The 16,271-nt window shown below is 41.3% G+C and overlaps 1 protein-coding gene across 1 annotated transcript in view; it reads left to right on the top strand.

The window, feature by feature from the left end:
• ADGRD1 (adhesion G protein-coupled receptor D1) overlaps nt 1-16,271 on the top strand; it is a 717,614-nt gene that overhangs the window by 540,199 nt on the left and 161,144 nt on the right. The window contains exon 18 of the mRNA XM_075854444.1: nt 2,448-2,559. Within this exon, the coding sequence (XP_075710559.1) occupies nt 2,448-2,559 (112 nt within the window). The remainder of the gene's footprint in view (nt 1-2,447; nt 2,560-16,271) is intronic.

Below are 16,271 nucleotides of genomic sequence, written 5' to 3'. Positions count from 1 at the left end.
TTTGAACTGCACCATTTAGTACAGAATTTTTAATTAAAGTATATTAGTAAGTTACTTAGTTGCACATAAATATATTATTGCAATGCAATTTTTGGTCCCGGGATAACCCCTTTAAAGAGCCTTACAGACTAGGTACAGCACTGATTTGGAAAAAAAATATTATTTACATATGTTAGTGGTTGCTTGTAGAGATGAGCGAACTAATGAAAAGTTCGGTTCGACTGGTTCGCCGAATTTCACGAAAAAGTTCGATTCGGACCGAACTAGTTCTGACCGAACCTGTAATTTCCATGCGCCGAGCATGGTACTGTCCAGGGTGCTGAAAGAGTTAATGGGCTGCACTAACTCTTTCAGCAACCTTGACAGTACCATGCTCGGTGCGCGGAAAACAACAATTTTAACGTAATAAAAAAAAATAATACGTTCATACTTACATTCCTCCTGTCCGGCCTCCAGCGATGACGTTTCATCCATGTCGCCGCTGCAGCCAATCACAGGCTGTAGTGGCGGTCACGAACGTCACATGACCGCCTCTGCAGCCAATCACAGGCTACCGCGGCCGCTGCAGCCAATCACAGGCTGCCGCGGCCGATGCAGCCAATCACAGGCTGCCGCGGCCGCTGCAGCCAATCACAGGCTGCCGCGGCCGCTGCAGCCAATCACAGGCTGCCGCGGCCTCTGCAGCCAATCACAGGCTGCCGCGTCAGGAAAGAAGGTCGGACTGGAGGAAGAAGAGGGACTCGTCACCAAGACAACGACCGGGTACGTATGAAATGCTTTTTATTTTATTTTTAATCAGCAGCCTCTTTTCTCTATCAGTGATTGATAGAGACATGTGGCTGCCGATTAGTATAATATTTTTGTAATGTTTTTTTCTGCCCGCCCGGGTTCGGTCAAAACGTGTTCGGCCGAACTCAGTGAAGTTCGGATTCGCCGCGAACCGAACTTTTCGCGATGTTCGGACCGAAACCGAGTTCGGTTGTCCCGGTTCGCTCATCTCTAGTTGCTTGGTGTTAAAAAATGTGCACAAAGTTTCAGGCTGCAATCTCTATTCCATTATACATTTTCAGACCCCCCTGATATGCAATTTGTAACCTGCTGCTGGTTTCAATGTGGACATGTCCCTGCATGTGAGGTCTGTCTGTCCAGAATAATGCTGCGTTAACTAGATCTCATGTATCAGCACAGCTTAATTCCTGTACTCATTTCCCCTACTAGGGGCACTGCTACAGACCCTGTATAATATTTTCTCAACTGTGCTGAAACGGACCCTGATTCTGCCTGTGTGATCTCTTTCCTTTTCCCCTGCATATTCTGCCATGGGTTCTATCCTTTCTACACTAATGCTGCCTGTGTGTGGGATCTTTCTCCCCTTCCAATGCAGATTCTGCTGTGGGTTCTCTCCTCTCACTACATGGATGCTGCCTGTCCTCCCTCTGCAGATTCTGCTGTGAGTTCTCTCCTCTCCCTCTACACTGATGCTACCTGTTTGTGATTGCTCCTCTCTCTCTACACTGATGCCTTCCCTCCTGCAGGCTCTGGGTGATTTCCTCTCTCTGTCTCTAATACAGTTTACTCTGGTGTGTACAACCTTCTCTCCTTACTAATATCTCAAGTACTGAGAGAAGGGAGGGGGAGAGCAAAGAGTGTAGATGACATCAGCCCTGAGCCAAGAGCAGTGTAGTCATCTATGTCAGAAGTAGCACCACATCCAGCAATGTACAAGAGCTGCACAAGCCCCACAGCAGTAAAATAGTAGGATATTTTTTATATAAACTATTAAGAAAGTTGATACATTTTGCATTTAGGAAATGTATTAATGAACAATAAAAAAAAAATCAGTGCAATGGTGTCCATAGCCTTCCAAATATGATTTGGATTATGAGCCTAACCTGAGGCATCCATCTGTAGACAGCCCTGTTTCAGAGCTGTTGCTCCTCATCGAGTAGGATTCTTGTTAGCTGTGTGAGAGGCCAATTAACTGGATCTCCACAAGGAGACTCAATGGCATTATACATCTACTCAGCAAACACAATTATTTAAATCTACAATATTTTTGTTTTCTGTTTTGACTATTTTTTTGGGGATGGACTTACTAAAAAGCAAAATCGTTTTACTGTTTTTAGAAAACTGTACAGAGCTTTCAGTGAAGGCAGTTAACAGATAAAGACGAATATATTTATTGCGCAATTAATTTTATAGATAAAGATGTGATCTGAAAGCACTTTTCATCTAGATACTGAATGTCCCTCTTACTTGTACAGTCATTTTATTTTGGCTGTCGACAGGGAGTTAGGAAGAAGAGTGTAATCACATCTCACAATTGCATTCAGATAATTTTGTTTTATTTTTTTGTAAGGCCAGAAGCTTTTAATTCATGTAAATATATAGGACGTTGTGCTTTTAGTACTGACCAAGGTATTCCTTCTCTCTGTTTTATTTCATAGCTCAGTAAGCACAATCCGAAACCAACGATATCATATCCACGCTAACCTCTCATTTGCAATACTGGTTGCACAGATTTTGCTCCTTATCAGCTTTCGCTTTGTCCCTGGGACGGTGAGTGAATATTTAACTCAAACGTAAATATGGCAAATGGATTGTTCTGTTCTATTCTATTCAAGATGACGTAGACATTACAGGGATCCTAAGTTTACTATTTTATATACTTTACATATCTGGAGAGCATTGAGCCACATTGTCTTTAGTCACTTGATTCTATTATCAGTGAGATGTGTTGTTCATAGCAATAACACCAAAGTTGGGGCACCTGTAAACCAGTGGTAGTACAAAGAGTTAATTCTAACAAAAACACATCTTGAAGTTAGAATTGCTAACTCATACTAATAATTCCACTGTCAATGTACACGTCTTATTTGTAACTGGCCCAAAATGAACCACCCTGCAAACAGTACATCTGAGTGTACCATAAGCTTCACCACTACAATCTGCAGGTCCAAAAACCATTACAAAACTGCTGTAAGAGTGCTTGCAGTTTTGCAAAGCTGTTCTTGGCCATTACGTGTAAGGACAGATTAAGAGGCATACCACCTTAAACTGGTAAAATGGAAATTAAAGGGGTTGTTCAATGCCCAAAAATTAGCTTAAAGTGGCTCTGTCACGAGTTTATAACTGCCCTATCTTCTACCTAATCTAATAGGCGCTTTAATGTAGATAAATGTAGATAAGTAATGCGTTGTACAGCGTCATACACTCCTGTACAACGCCCACTTGGTGAAAAGTAAAAAAACGTCCACTTGGGCATTAAGAACAACTTTGCATAACACTTAAAATGCTCATAAAAAAGTTTTTTTACAAAAACAATACATTACTTATGTACATTATAGCGCCTAATAGATTAGGTAGAAGATAGGGCAGTTTTAAACTGATGACAGAGCCTCTTTAATTATTTTGAAAATGTAAAATAAAAAGAAAACCCTAATAAACTTTAATTTTCAAAACTGCACTGATGGCTAGATTTTGTGCGGACCCGGAAGTGGAGCTTCTCCTGTCAGCTGTGAAGCGTCGTCACAGTCTCAAGTGGGAGGGAGTTTTCTCCCCTCTACTTGTGTGTCGGTAAAGGGATGAAAGGGCTGGCTGCCCGGTTTACTTCTCTGTTATGATTGGATGACAGCAGCCCCTTGTCTAGCCTGCAGGAGTCGCTCCTCTTCTTGCTTTCCTTAGATTTGCAGTGATACTAGCACTACACAGGGCTATCTCCCTTTCCCTGTTGAGTTTCAGCCTTGTACTATTTCTTTCCAATGTGAGCCGTACGTCTTACCTATAGCACAGCTCCAGCGCTCCATCCCCTCCAGCACCGCTGCAGTTGCATGTGCAGGTTACTGTCTCACAACCCGTTGAGCAGCTCCCTCATGTCTGGGAGAGAAAGGAAGCTCCCTGTCACCCAAGGCTGTGACGCTACTTCACAGCTACAAGGGGAAGCTCCTGTTCTAGGAAATGTGAATTGAGATCTAGCCATTTCTGCAGTTTTAAAAGTTAAAGTATATTAGTTAGTTCTACTTTCTACATTTGCTAAACTTACTCTGGGGTTGGATAACCCCTTTAAATATTTAAGTAATAAGCCAATCCTTTGGAAAAACAAGCAAGGCAGGCCAACCAGAAAGGAGATCAATACTATAACTACCTGAAATAGCTGGTAGGAAGCGTCTGATGCGAACTTCATTTTCTCTGTGGATGTCTTTATTTATGGTATAGAAGAAAGTTTATAATTCCTCTCTTGCTCTCCTCACAGAAAAAAACACACTTTTTTGTTGCCTTCCAAAAGAAAAATGTTCCTAACTTATACTGCCTTTCCATCTTTGAGAATAGTCAGACACTTAGCTGACATGGTCCATCATTCGTAAGGAAATGAAGAAACAATAATATTTTGATGGCAAAATCTAGGTTTCCACAGAAAATGGTATTAAAATTACTTTTAGCAGAAAAAAATCCCTACTTACTGGTACAAGGGCAGGCTAAATACCAGAGCCAAATAGGATGCAGACAAGCCACAATGTTATTTAAGGAAAGTAGCACAGGTGCAAGACACTGATGAACAGCCACTCACACACACCTATCATCTTTGGGGGGGGGGGGGGCTGCTTAGTATTCTAAGGCTGTGACAGACATTGCTGTCAAATGCAAATTGACCAAGGCATGTGAACACAGCCTAAATGCACATCTATAAGGCTTCTGTAAGGTGCCAACCACACCTGTGCGACCTTCCTCATATAACATTGTGGCTTATCTGCATCCTGCCGGGAAGCGGTATTTTAACCTGCCTTTGTATCTCAGTAAGGCTGGATTCACACGAACGTGGCGTTTTGCGCGCGCAAAAACCACTTGACAGCTCCGTGTGTCATCCGTGTTTGATGCGCGGCTGCGTGATTTTCGCGCAGCCGCCATCATAGAGATGAGGCTAGTCGATGTCAGTCACTGTCCAGGGTGCTGAAAGAGTTAACTGATCGGCAGTAACTCTTTCAGCACCCTCGACAGTGAATTCCGATCACCATATCGAGCAACCTGTTAAAAAAAAAAAAAGACGTTCGTACTTACCGAGAACTTCCCTCCCGGCCGTTGCCTTGGTGACGCGTCCTTGGTGACGCGCCTCTCTTGACATCTGGCCCCACCTCCCTGGATGACATGGCAGTCCATGTGACCGCTGCAGCCTGTGCTTGGCCTGTGATTGGCTGGAGCTGTCACTTGGACTGAATTGTCATCCCGGGAGGTCAGACTGGAGGAAGAAGCCGGGAGTTATCGGTAAGTCAAAACTTCTTTTTTTTTTACATGTTCATGTATATTGGGATCGGAAGTCACTGTTCAGGGGGCTGAAAGAGTTTAACTCTTTCAGCACCCTGGACAGTGACTATCTCCTGACGTCGCGTACCGGAAATTTTTTGCCGGGTTCGGCCAAAACGAGTACGGCCGAACCCGGTGAAGTTCGGTTCGGTTGACCGGGTTCGCTCATCTCAAAGACACTCCGTTTGGATGTTTGTAAATAGAAAAGCACGTGGTGCTTTTCTGTTTACATTCATCCTTTTGACAGCTCTTGCGCGAATTACGCAGTTCGCACGGAAGTTCTTCCGTGCGGCATGCGTGGTTTTCACGCACCCATTGACTTCAATGGGTGCGTGATGCGTGCAAAACGCAGAAAGAACGGACATGTCGTGACTTTTTTTCAGCGGACTCACGCTGAGGAAAAATCACGGACATGTCTGCACGGCCCCATAGACACATATAGGTCCGTGCAACACGCGTGCAAATCACGCGCGTTGCACGGACGTTTTTCCCGTTCGTCTGAATAAAGCCTCAGTATGGCTTTTGTTCTGCGATACAAAGTCTAAGGTTTCTTATATATAAGCATTAGCAGAATCATGGCAAAATAGAAACATAAAATTGTCTTAAAGGAGTATATTTTGTTTTAGGGATATTCATTTTATAAGCTCAGCTTGACAGATTTTAGATCAAATCTTATATTGTCTTGAAGTTTGCAATTAAAGTTTATTTAATCCTACCCATAATGTCAAAGTAGCATGGAGCTGAAATACTCTAAGATTTGACATTTAAAACAACAGAAGCAGAAAGCTGAATTCTACAAAATGTAGTTTTTGGTTGTACAACTTGAAGTTTTCTTTTCCTTCTTTCTTCAAAGCATGCTCTGGCAAATAAGTGAAGAAAATACAAGCTTGGAAGTTGTCTGGCTAAACAAGCCAAAATAAATGTTTGTTGCACATAGCAATTGTATTTGTAGTCAGCTGGCCAAATGTAGCATAACTAAGTGTCAAGGATCCAAGAGATTTAATAAACCTTCTGAGAGCCGTAGCCAACGTTTTGTATGTCGTAATCTTCTTTATCTGCCAAACCTGGGAGGCAATAAGCTCCATTTACCAAGTAGATTATGTAGTTGTCCCCAAAGCCTTACTTACTCCCACAAAGCTTTATTTGTTGATACTGGTGGGTGTTGTTCTGTGTAAAAGATATGTGATTCAGTTGGTCCAAAAACGAGATATTTTCAGAATCATTTATATAACTGACAGCTTAGTCATCCACACAAGGACATCTAACATTTTAGCAATTATGTACATGACTATACAGTATGTCAGATAGCATCAGCTCACTTATTCACATGATCTAATATACTTACATATGGAGCTTTTTAAGGTAAAAAAGCAGAACGCAAATACGCAATTATAAGCTATTATTAATGTGACCCTGTCAGCATTTTTGAGGTCTCATAACTGCTGACAGAGCGAAATAGGGGAGGGCATTTTAAACATATCTTTTCTCTTGGTCATGCAAGTTGCAATACTGATTAAACAATGTTTAATTCTCTGGCGCACTGCTCCCAAGTGCCACTAAGGCGGGACTTGATATGCAAGCACTCTTGCATTGCATGCTGCAAGCCCCGCCCTGTTACCTAGAGCAGAGAGAGTCACTTGTGCATCAAGCGTCGGTTTAGAAGTTGCATGACCGAGGAAAAGGAAAGTTTGACATGCCATCCTCCTCCACTTTATTGCTCTGTCAGTAGTTTTGAGACCCCAAAACTGATGGCCGGTTTCCTTTAAAGTTGTGACTTTTTGAAATGTTACTAGAACTGTATTTATCGGAAACTGAATTGCGATACAGCACAAAAAAATCTGTACTTTTTACATGCGGTTTTAATACTTCTATTTTCTACAATAATGGCAATTGGGAAACCTGAAAAAAAAAAACGATGATAAAACTATGAGTAATAACCATGACCAATAGGACAGACTTCAGTTTTTAAAAACCTCTCTGAGAACCAGACAATTTTCATTTGCCCTGTATCAATGGGATTTCATAATACCGTATTGACTACAGTGTAACATCTGCCCACAGTGGAAACATACTGTAAGTTACTGGAAACTAAAGCCACACCAGTACTGTCATACTGCACTTTTACAACCAATTTTATATTGCTCCAATTCATTTTGGGTGAAGATATTTTTTCAACATTTGTTTTGAGCACCAGCTCAACAGCTGACACCTGTCTAATAAATTTGTTTTTATTTCATTGCAACTCATTTGTATTGAAACACAACTTATCATAACTTAATGCAACTTGTTCACAGCAAAGTAAATTAACTCATTGCCATCTGATGTGCTGCAGGAAATGCTCAATATGGGCCGAATTAGTAGGTGTCAACTTTTAACATAAAGGAAACCATCAGTTCCATCTACACAACCACAGATTTGTGTATGCACTAATTTTTACCAATATCACCATTAACCGTACATAGAGTAAAAGTAGGGATATGCAATGATGCTAAGACTGGGTTCACACAACCTATTTTCAGACGTAATGGAGACGTTTTATGCCTCGAATTACGTCTGAAAAAACGGCTCCAATACGTCGACAAACATCTGCCCATTACTTTCAATGGGCTTTACGATGTACTTTGCCGACGACCTGTCATTTTACGCGCCGCTGTCAAAAGACGGCGCGTAAAATTTCAGCCCCGTCAAAAGAAGTGCAGGACACTTCTTGGGACGTAATTGGAGCCGTTTTTCATTGACTCCAATTAAGAACAGCTCCCTTAGCAAATTAACTATACTACATTTTGTTTGTAGGGTTTACTTCAAATTTAGGCTAGGGCTACATGCCAACTTGAGTCACATATAGCCCAATGGCAACAGGTAATGCTGTAATGTGGAAAAAAGATGTGGTTATACAAAACCATACCTAACATACCCAAAATTGCAATATAATATAGCACGGTGCCATTCCTGATAAAGATTATTGAAAAAGAAAAAAGAAAAAATGATCCAGGAATATAGCTAGGCACTCTTGGGTTGGATAAAATTCAACATAATATTTTATTTTTGAATCCAGATAATACCGGCAATATTAATTTATACAACAACAATTTAAAACAAAGAAAAATAATATTTTTCTCCTGGCCAGGAAAAGAGACATATAATAGCACCTCTATGCATCTATAATATCACCTCATGAGTATGCAACATATCATATATGCATAGAACAAATTTGAGAAGATAACAATTTTCAAAGCAAAATCGCTGGGTTGTGTTCACACTTGCGGTTTTCAACCATATATGTTGTTTTTATCACAGAGTGGCCAGAGTTCCTATATAGAGTGGTTGGTAATGGTGTTTTGAAGAAATTCTTTTTATAAAAAATGTAAATCTCAAAATAGGAAGATAGCCCCGTGTGTTAAGGGGATATAATTTGCAGCGTATTTTTTTCCCCTCTCATAAGCGGATCCTTGATTTTTATATAAATCTTATGGTGATAGATAGTCCTTTCACAGACCTTTAAGGTCAATATGTAAGATATAAACCTTGTGGTGATAGGTAGTCTTTTCACAGACCTTTGGGGTCAATATGTAGCCCTCGTAATCTTGAGCTTTAAAGCAGGGCACTTTTGTAACTCGTATAGGTTTTTACCTTGAACAGCCAGCGAGTGCCAGGAATCCTTGTATGGAGGCAGTCATGCTGTTCAAGGTAAAAACCTATACGAGTTACAAAAGTGCCCTGCTTTAAAGCTCAAGATTACGAGGGCTACATGGTTGAAAACCGCAAGTGTGAACACAACCCAGCGATTTTGCTTTGAAAATTGTTATCTTCTCAAATTTGTTCTATGCATATATGATATGTTGCATACTCATGAGGTGATATTATAGATGCATAGAGGTGCTATTATATGTCTCTTTTCCTGGCCAGGAGAAAAATATTATTTTTCTTTGTTTTAAATTGTTGTTGTATAAATTAATATTGCCGGTATTATCTGGATTCAAAAATAAAATATTATGTTGAATTTTATCCAACCCAAGAGTGCCTAGCTATATTCCTGGATCATTTTTTCTTTTTTCTTTTTCAATGCTGTAATGTGACCAGGACAAGCCATGTATTGTTTTATATTGCCGATCTTTAAGTAGCAGCAAGATCAATGCATTTCTATGGACTAAGTCGTCTCAGTGTGTCAGCAGCAGTAATTTGCATTGCCTGATCCTTACACATTTTTAGTAAATAGCCATTATGAGGAACGAGCATTTTTACTCAAACCAGTAAAACATTTACAGATCTTAAATGAAGTAATCGCCTTTCCCGCAATTTAGCAGGATTGTTTAATCCTGTAACTGGTGAGAAAATCTGAAATGCTAAGATTTTCTGAGGTATAGGATTATAGGAGTATAAAATGCGCTACCTGTAATGACGTAAAGGCTGCAACTAAAGTGCTGGGCAAATTGCTTTATCTATTACATATTTGGACACAGTGCCTAAGCAAAGACTCTTCAAGGCATTTATAAAGAAACTGGACGAGAGTGGGTTAAGCTGCCTTGAAGAAATGAATTCTGAAAATTATGGAAAGGTTTCTCTTTATCTCTACATATAATAAAACTAAACTTTGCTTGTCCGTACATTGAAAATATTTTTTAAAAAAATAATTGGGAGGATGAAGAATAAGTGATAGAATGCATTAAGATAATTTTTGGAATTTTTGTCTGTTTGTTTGTGCACGCATCACGTAAAAACTACTGACCCAATTCGAATGGAAAAACATAGGGGTCAACCTGAAGTAACATTTCGTTTTTATTTCATCGCAATCGGTTCACTCAATCAAAAGATATGCAAATTTCATGGTTTCAAAAATTCATTTAACCCCCTTCCCGCACCTTGGCGTAAATGCACGTCCAGGTGAGCAGTAACTTCGCACCTGGGCGTGCAGTTACGTCCGTGCTTTGACAGTTAACCGCCACGTGGCGCTACACCGCAGCGGCGGTTAACTGTGCAGGGTGTCAGCCCTGCTCTCCCCGTTGCCGATCAGCGGCCTCTCGCCGCTGAAATCGGCAATTAACCCCTTTGATGCGGTGGTCGATTGCGATCACCACATCGAAGAGGTTTACAGCGTATCGGCAGCCCCCCACATGCATTTGCGGGGGCTGGCAATCCTTATCATGGCAACCAGAGGCCAGACAATGACCTCCGGGTTGCCATGTACGGTAGCCTCGGAGAAGCAGCCTCCGGCCGGTCCTCCGATGCTTCCTGTCAGTGTGACAGTTACGTCACAATGACAGTTAGAACACATTACACTACGTGTGTAGTGTAATGTGTTCCAGCAGCGATCAGAGCTGCAAGTCTAAGGGCATGACCACACGTGGCGGATTTCCTCCGCAACTGTCCGCATCAATGCCACACCTAATCCGGGTTGCGGATTACGGCTGCGGATCTGCACAAAATGTGCCGAAAATTGATGCGGACTAGCTGCTGCGGACTGCGGGAAAAGTGCTTCCCTTCTCCCTATCAGTGCAGGATAGAGAGAAGGGACAGCACTTTCCCTAGTGAAAGTAAACAAATTTCATACTTACCGGCCGTTGTCTTGGTGACGCGTCCCTCTTTCGGCATCCAGCCCGACCTCCCTGGATGACGCGCCAGTCCATGTGACCGCTGCAGCCTGTGCTTGGCCTGTGATTGGCTGCAGCCGTCACTTAGACTCAAACGTCATCCTGGGAGGCCGGACTGGAGACAGAAGCAGGGAGTTCTCGGTAAGTACGAACTTCATTTTTTTTTACAGATACATGTATATTGGGATCGGTAGTCACTGTCCCGGGTGCAGAAACAGTTACTGCCGATCGCTTAACTCTTTCAGCACCCTGGACAGTGACTATTTACTGACGTCTCCTAGCAACGCTCCCGTCATTACGGGAGCCCCATTGACTTCCTCAGTCTGGCTGTAGACCTAGAAATACATAGGTCCAGCCAGAATGAAGAAATGTCAAGTTAAAAAAGCAAGACGCATCCGCAGCACACATGACATGTGCATGACAGCTGCGGACTTCATTGCGGAACTTTGAATCTCCATTGAAGTCAATGGAGAAATTCCGCCATGAGTCCGCCACTGCTCCGCAACAGACAGAGCATGCTGCGGACACCAAATTCCGCTCCGCAGCCTATGCTCCGCAGCGGAATTTTACGCCTCGTCTAAACGAACACTGCTAAATTAAAGTGTAAGTCAATGGACAAACGGCTCCGCTGCGGATTAACGCTGCGGAGTGTCCGCAGCGGAATTTAAGTGAAATTCCGCCACGTGTGAACCCAGCCTAAGTGTCCCCTAGTGGGACAAGTAAAAAAAGTAAAAAAAAGATAATAAAAATGTTTTTAAAAAGTGTAAAAATAAAAGTTAGAAGTGACATAAACAAAGAATGCTTTTTTTCCTATAATAAGTCTTTTATTATAGGAAAAAAATTAACACGTTAAAAAAAGTACACATATTTGGTATCACCGCGTTCGTAACGACCCCAACTATAAAACTGTAATATTATTTTTCCCGCACGGTGAACACAGCGAAAAAAATAAACAAAAAACAGTGCCAGAATCACAATTTTTTGGTTACCAACCCTCCCAAAATATACAATAAAAAGTGATCAAAAAGTCGCATGTATGCCAAAATGGTACCAATAAAAACTACATCCCGTCCTGCAAAAAACAAGCCCTTACACCGCTTTTTTGACTAAAAAAGTTATGACTCTCAGAATATGGTGACACAAAACATTATTTATTTTATAAATAAGTGATTTTATTGCACAAACGCTGCAAAACATAAAAAAATTATATACATCTGGTATCGCCGTAATCGTATCGACCCGCAGAATAACGTAAAATGGTCATTTATAGCCTAGGGTGAAGGCCATAAAAAAAAAGAATAAAAAACATTGTCAGAATTTATGGTTTTTGGTCACCTTGCTTGCCAAAAAATGGAATAAAACGTGATCAAAAAAATTTCTGGTACCCCAAAATGGTACCAATGAAAACCTACAGATTGTCCCGCATAAGCCCTCACTCAGCTTCGGTGGTGAAAAAATAAAAAAGTTCTGGCTCCCAGAATATGGCGATGCAAAATGTGTAGAGTGCCCAAAAGCAGATAAGATCGGGCGCCATTTATAAGTGCGATACCGGCCACATATCTGCGGATTATTATTTATTTACTGCATTATTATACCCTCTTATTATACCCTGATGTACTCCGCACAGATAACATGTACCCTGATGTACCCCGCACAGATAACATATGCCCCCACATTATAAACTGAAACACCGGTAAAACCCCAAACAGAACAACCACCAAGCTACATCTGCGCCCCAAAAGCCACGTCCCTCCCTTCTGAGCCCTGCAGCGTGCCTAAACACCAATTTACGTCCACAGATATGGCATCGCCATACCCGGGAGAACCCGGTTAATATTTTATGAGATATTTGTCTTCAGTGGCACAAACTGGGCATAACATATAGTGCACTAAAATGGCATATGAGTGGAAAATTTTAATTTTCACTCCGCACCATGCGCTGCGCATTAACCCCTTCGCGCACCACGACATAGCATGTCGTAGTGTGGGGAGTGATGTATGGAGCGTCTCACGTGAAAAATAAAGAATTTAAAATGGCAAAATCGCTGTTTTTTTGGTCACCTTGGCTCTACCTAAAAATGTAATAAAAAGTGCTCAAAAAGTTGTATGTACCAAAAAATGGTACCAATAAAAACGACCGCTCGTCCCTCAATAAATAAGCCCTCACTCCGCTCTATTGACTGAAAAATAAAAAAGTTGTGGCTCTTGGAACGCGGGGAGGAAAAAACTAAAAAGGAAAAGAAAAAAATGGATCAGTCCAGAAAGGCTTAATTACTTTCTAATGAAAAACCATTTATGACCACACGTGGGGTATTGCCGTACTCGGGAGAAATTGCTTTACAAATGTTGGGCAGCTTTTTCCCCCTTTATCCTTTGTGAAATTGAAAAAAATTTAACATTTTAGTGGAAGAAATGTTGATATTCATATTCACGGCCTAATTCTAATAAATCCTGCAAAAGACTTGTGGGGTCTAAATGCCCACTATATCCCTAGATAGATTCTTTAAGTGGTGTAATTTCCACTTTTGGGTGGTTTCCACTGTTTTGGCCTCTCAGGGGCTTTGCAAATGCGACATGGCACCCAAAAACCATTTCAGCTAAATTTGAGCCCCAAAAGCCTAATAGCGCTCCTTCCCTTCTAAGCCCTGCTGTGGGTCCAAACAGCAGTTTATTACCACATATGGCATATTTCCGTAATCGGGAGAAATTGTTTTACAAATGTTGGGGTGCTTTTTCTCCTTTTTTCCTTGTAAAAATTAAAAATGGCTACCTTTTTTCAGAAAAAAAGTTGATTTTTACCTTTACAGAATAATTCCAATGAATTCAGCAAAACAACCGTGGGGTCAAAATGCTAACTTTACCCCTAGAAAAATTCCTTGATGAGTGTAGTTTCCAAAATGGGGTCACTTTCCGGGGGTTTCCACTATTTTGTTCCCTCCAGTGCATTTCAAACGCGACATGGCACTGAAAACTATTCCAGCAAAATCAGAATTTCAAAATCCAAATGGTGCTCCTTCCCTTCTGAGTCCTGCTGTGGGTCCAAACAGCAGTTTATTGCCACATATGGGGTATTGCTATAATCAGGAGAAATTGCTTTACATATGTTGGGGTGTTTTTTCTCTCTTATTCCTTGAAAAAAATTAAAAATTTCTACGTTTTTTCAGAAAAAAAGTAGATTTTCATCTTCACAAACTAATTCAAATAAATTTAGCAAAAAAACTGTGGTTTCAAAATGCTAACTATACCCCTAGATAAATTCCCTGAGGGGTGTAGTTTCCAAAATGAGGTCACTTTTGGGGGTCTTTATTGCTTTGGCTCCACAAGACCTCTTCAAACCTGACATGGTACCTAAAATATATGCTAAAAAAAAAGGAGGCCCCAAAATCCACTAGGTGCTCCTTTGCTTCTGAGGCCTGTATTTCAGTAAATTAGGACACTAGGGCCACATGTGGGGTATTTCTAAAAACTGCAGAATCTGGGCAATAAATACTAAGTTACATTTCTCGGGTAAAACCTTCTGTGGTATAGAAAAAAATTTATTACAAATGAATTTTGTAAAAAAAAAATGAAATTTGTAACTTTCACCTCTACTTTGCTTTAATTCCTGTGAAAAGCCTACACTTTCTGAATGCTGTTTTGAATACTTTGAGGGGTGCAGTTTTAAAAATGGGGTGATTTATGGGGACTTTCTAATATATAAGGCCCTCAAAGCCACTTCAGAACTGAACTGGTCCTTGTAAAAATCGCCTTTTGAAATTTTCTTGAAAATATGAGAAATCGCTGCTAAAGTTCTAAGTCTTGTAACGTCCTAGAAAAATACAAGAATGTTCAAAAAACGATGCCAAACTAAAGTAAACATATGGGAAATGTTAACTAGCAACTATTTTGTGTGGTATTACTATCTGTTTTACAAGCAGATACATTTAAATTTAGAAAAATGCTAATTTTTGCAAATTTTCTCCAAATCTTGGTGTTTTTTACAAATAAATATTGAATTTATCAACCAAATTTTTTCACTAACATAAAGTACAATATGTCACGAGAAAACAGTCTCAGAATCGCTTGGATAGGTAAAAGCATTCCGGAGTTATTACTACATAAAGTGACACGTCAGATTTGAAAAATCGGCTTCGTCCTGAAGGCCAAAATAGGCTCAGTCCTGAAGGGGTTAAATTGCATTAGTACAGCAACAACAACAAACACATGGAAACCATGGCAACCAATCACATTTTTACTTTCATTTTGTATTGTCTTGTAAAAATAGACACCAGTAGGTTGCTATGGGCAACTGCTCCAAACTGAATCTATACTGATTGTTTTATAAGGGAGAGGTTGCAATCAATCATATTGCTGCAAATTTTTCAAACTGCCTCAGACAAATTACAGCTGTGATCTGATTGGTTGCTAAGGACAACAACTGCAACTTTCGTCTATAGTGTTTTTTTAATGCATCGGAGGCACATATAACTACCAATCAGGTTTCTGCTTTCATTGTCCAAGCTGCCTCAGAAAAAAAGAACTGTAATCTGATTGGTTGTTATGGACAACAGCTCCAACATTTGTCAACATTGATTTTTTGCTAACTGCTTCCATTTCCTCTATGCAAGCTCCTCCGACCGACCCTCCTGCTACTTCACCTGGCGGCTCCGGTTTGGATTTCCGGTTCTTGCTGCCATTACCTTCTCGTTCCATGGAGATGCAAGTACGTTGAGGGGATTTCTGAACCAATATTATATCCATTTTTCCCTGCACGCCCAAGCATTTCCGTCGGACGGAACCAAGATCGCCTTCAGCGTGTCCCTACTTGCTGGCAAGGACCTGGCATGGGCCAACCCAATCTGGGAATGACAGGGACCCAAGGCTCGAGACTTCCAGGGGTTCGTGCGGTTGTTCCGTACTGGTTTTGAGGAGCCTGGACGTGTTTCGTCAGCAGCCACGGCTGTCTTCAACCTTAACCAAGAGGACTCCTCCGTGGGCGAATACACCATCCAGTTCCAGACCCTGGTGGGAGAGCTGTCCTGGAACAATGAATCCTTGGTGGCATCCTTCTGGCATGGCCTGTCGCCCAGGATCAAGGACGAACTTGCTGCCCGAGACCTACCACCTGCCTTGGACGACCTGATTCTGCTGGCTACTCGGGTAGATATAAGGCTCAGGGAGAGGTCTCATGAGCTGCAACAGGAGAGATGGCTTCCTAGATTGGCGCCCAACTTTCAACAACCCCTCTTGCCTTCATCTACTGCTACGCCCGAGCTGCCGATACAGGTGGATCGCCTAAAATTGTCTATACAAGAGAAAAAGCGCAAGCGCAGATCTGGTCTCTGTCTGTATTGCGGCCTCGCTGGCCATGTCGTGCGTCTGTGTCCACAGAAACCAAAAAACCCC

This window comes from Rhinoderma darwinii, chromosome 1 (genome assembly GCF_050947455.1).
Source record: "Rhinoderma darwinii isolate aRhiDar2 chromosome 1, aRhiDar2.hap1, whole genome shotgun sequence".
In the NCBI taxonomy this organism is placed as follows: domain Eukaryota; kingdom Metazoa; phylum Chordata; class Amphibia; order Anura; family Rhinodermatidae; genus Rhinoderma; species Rhinoderma darwinii.
Note: the sequence above shows the minus strand (reverse complement) of the source record. Positions and strands in the feature narration are given on the sequence as shown.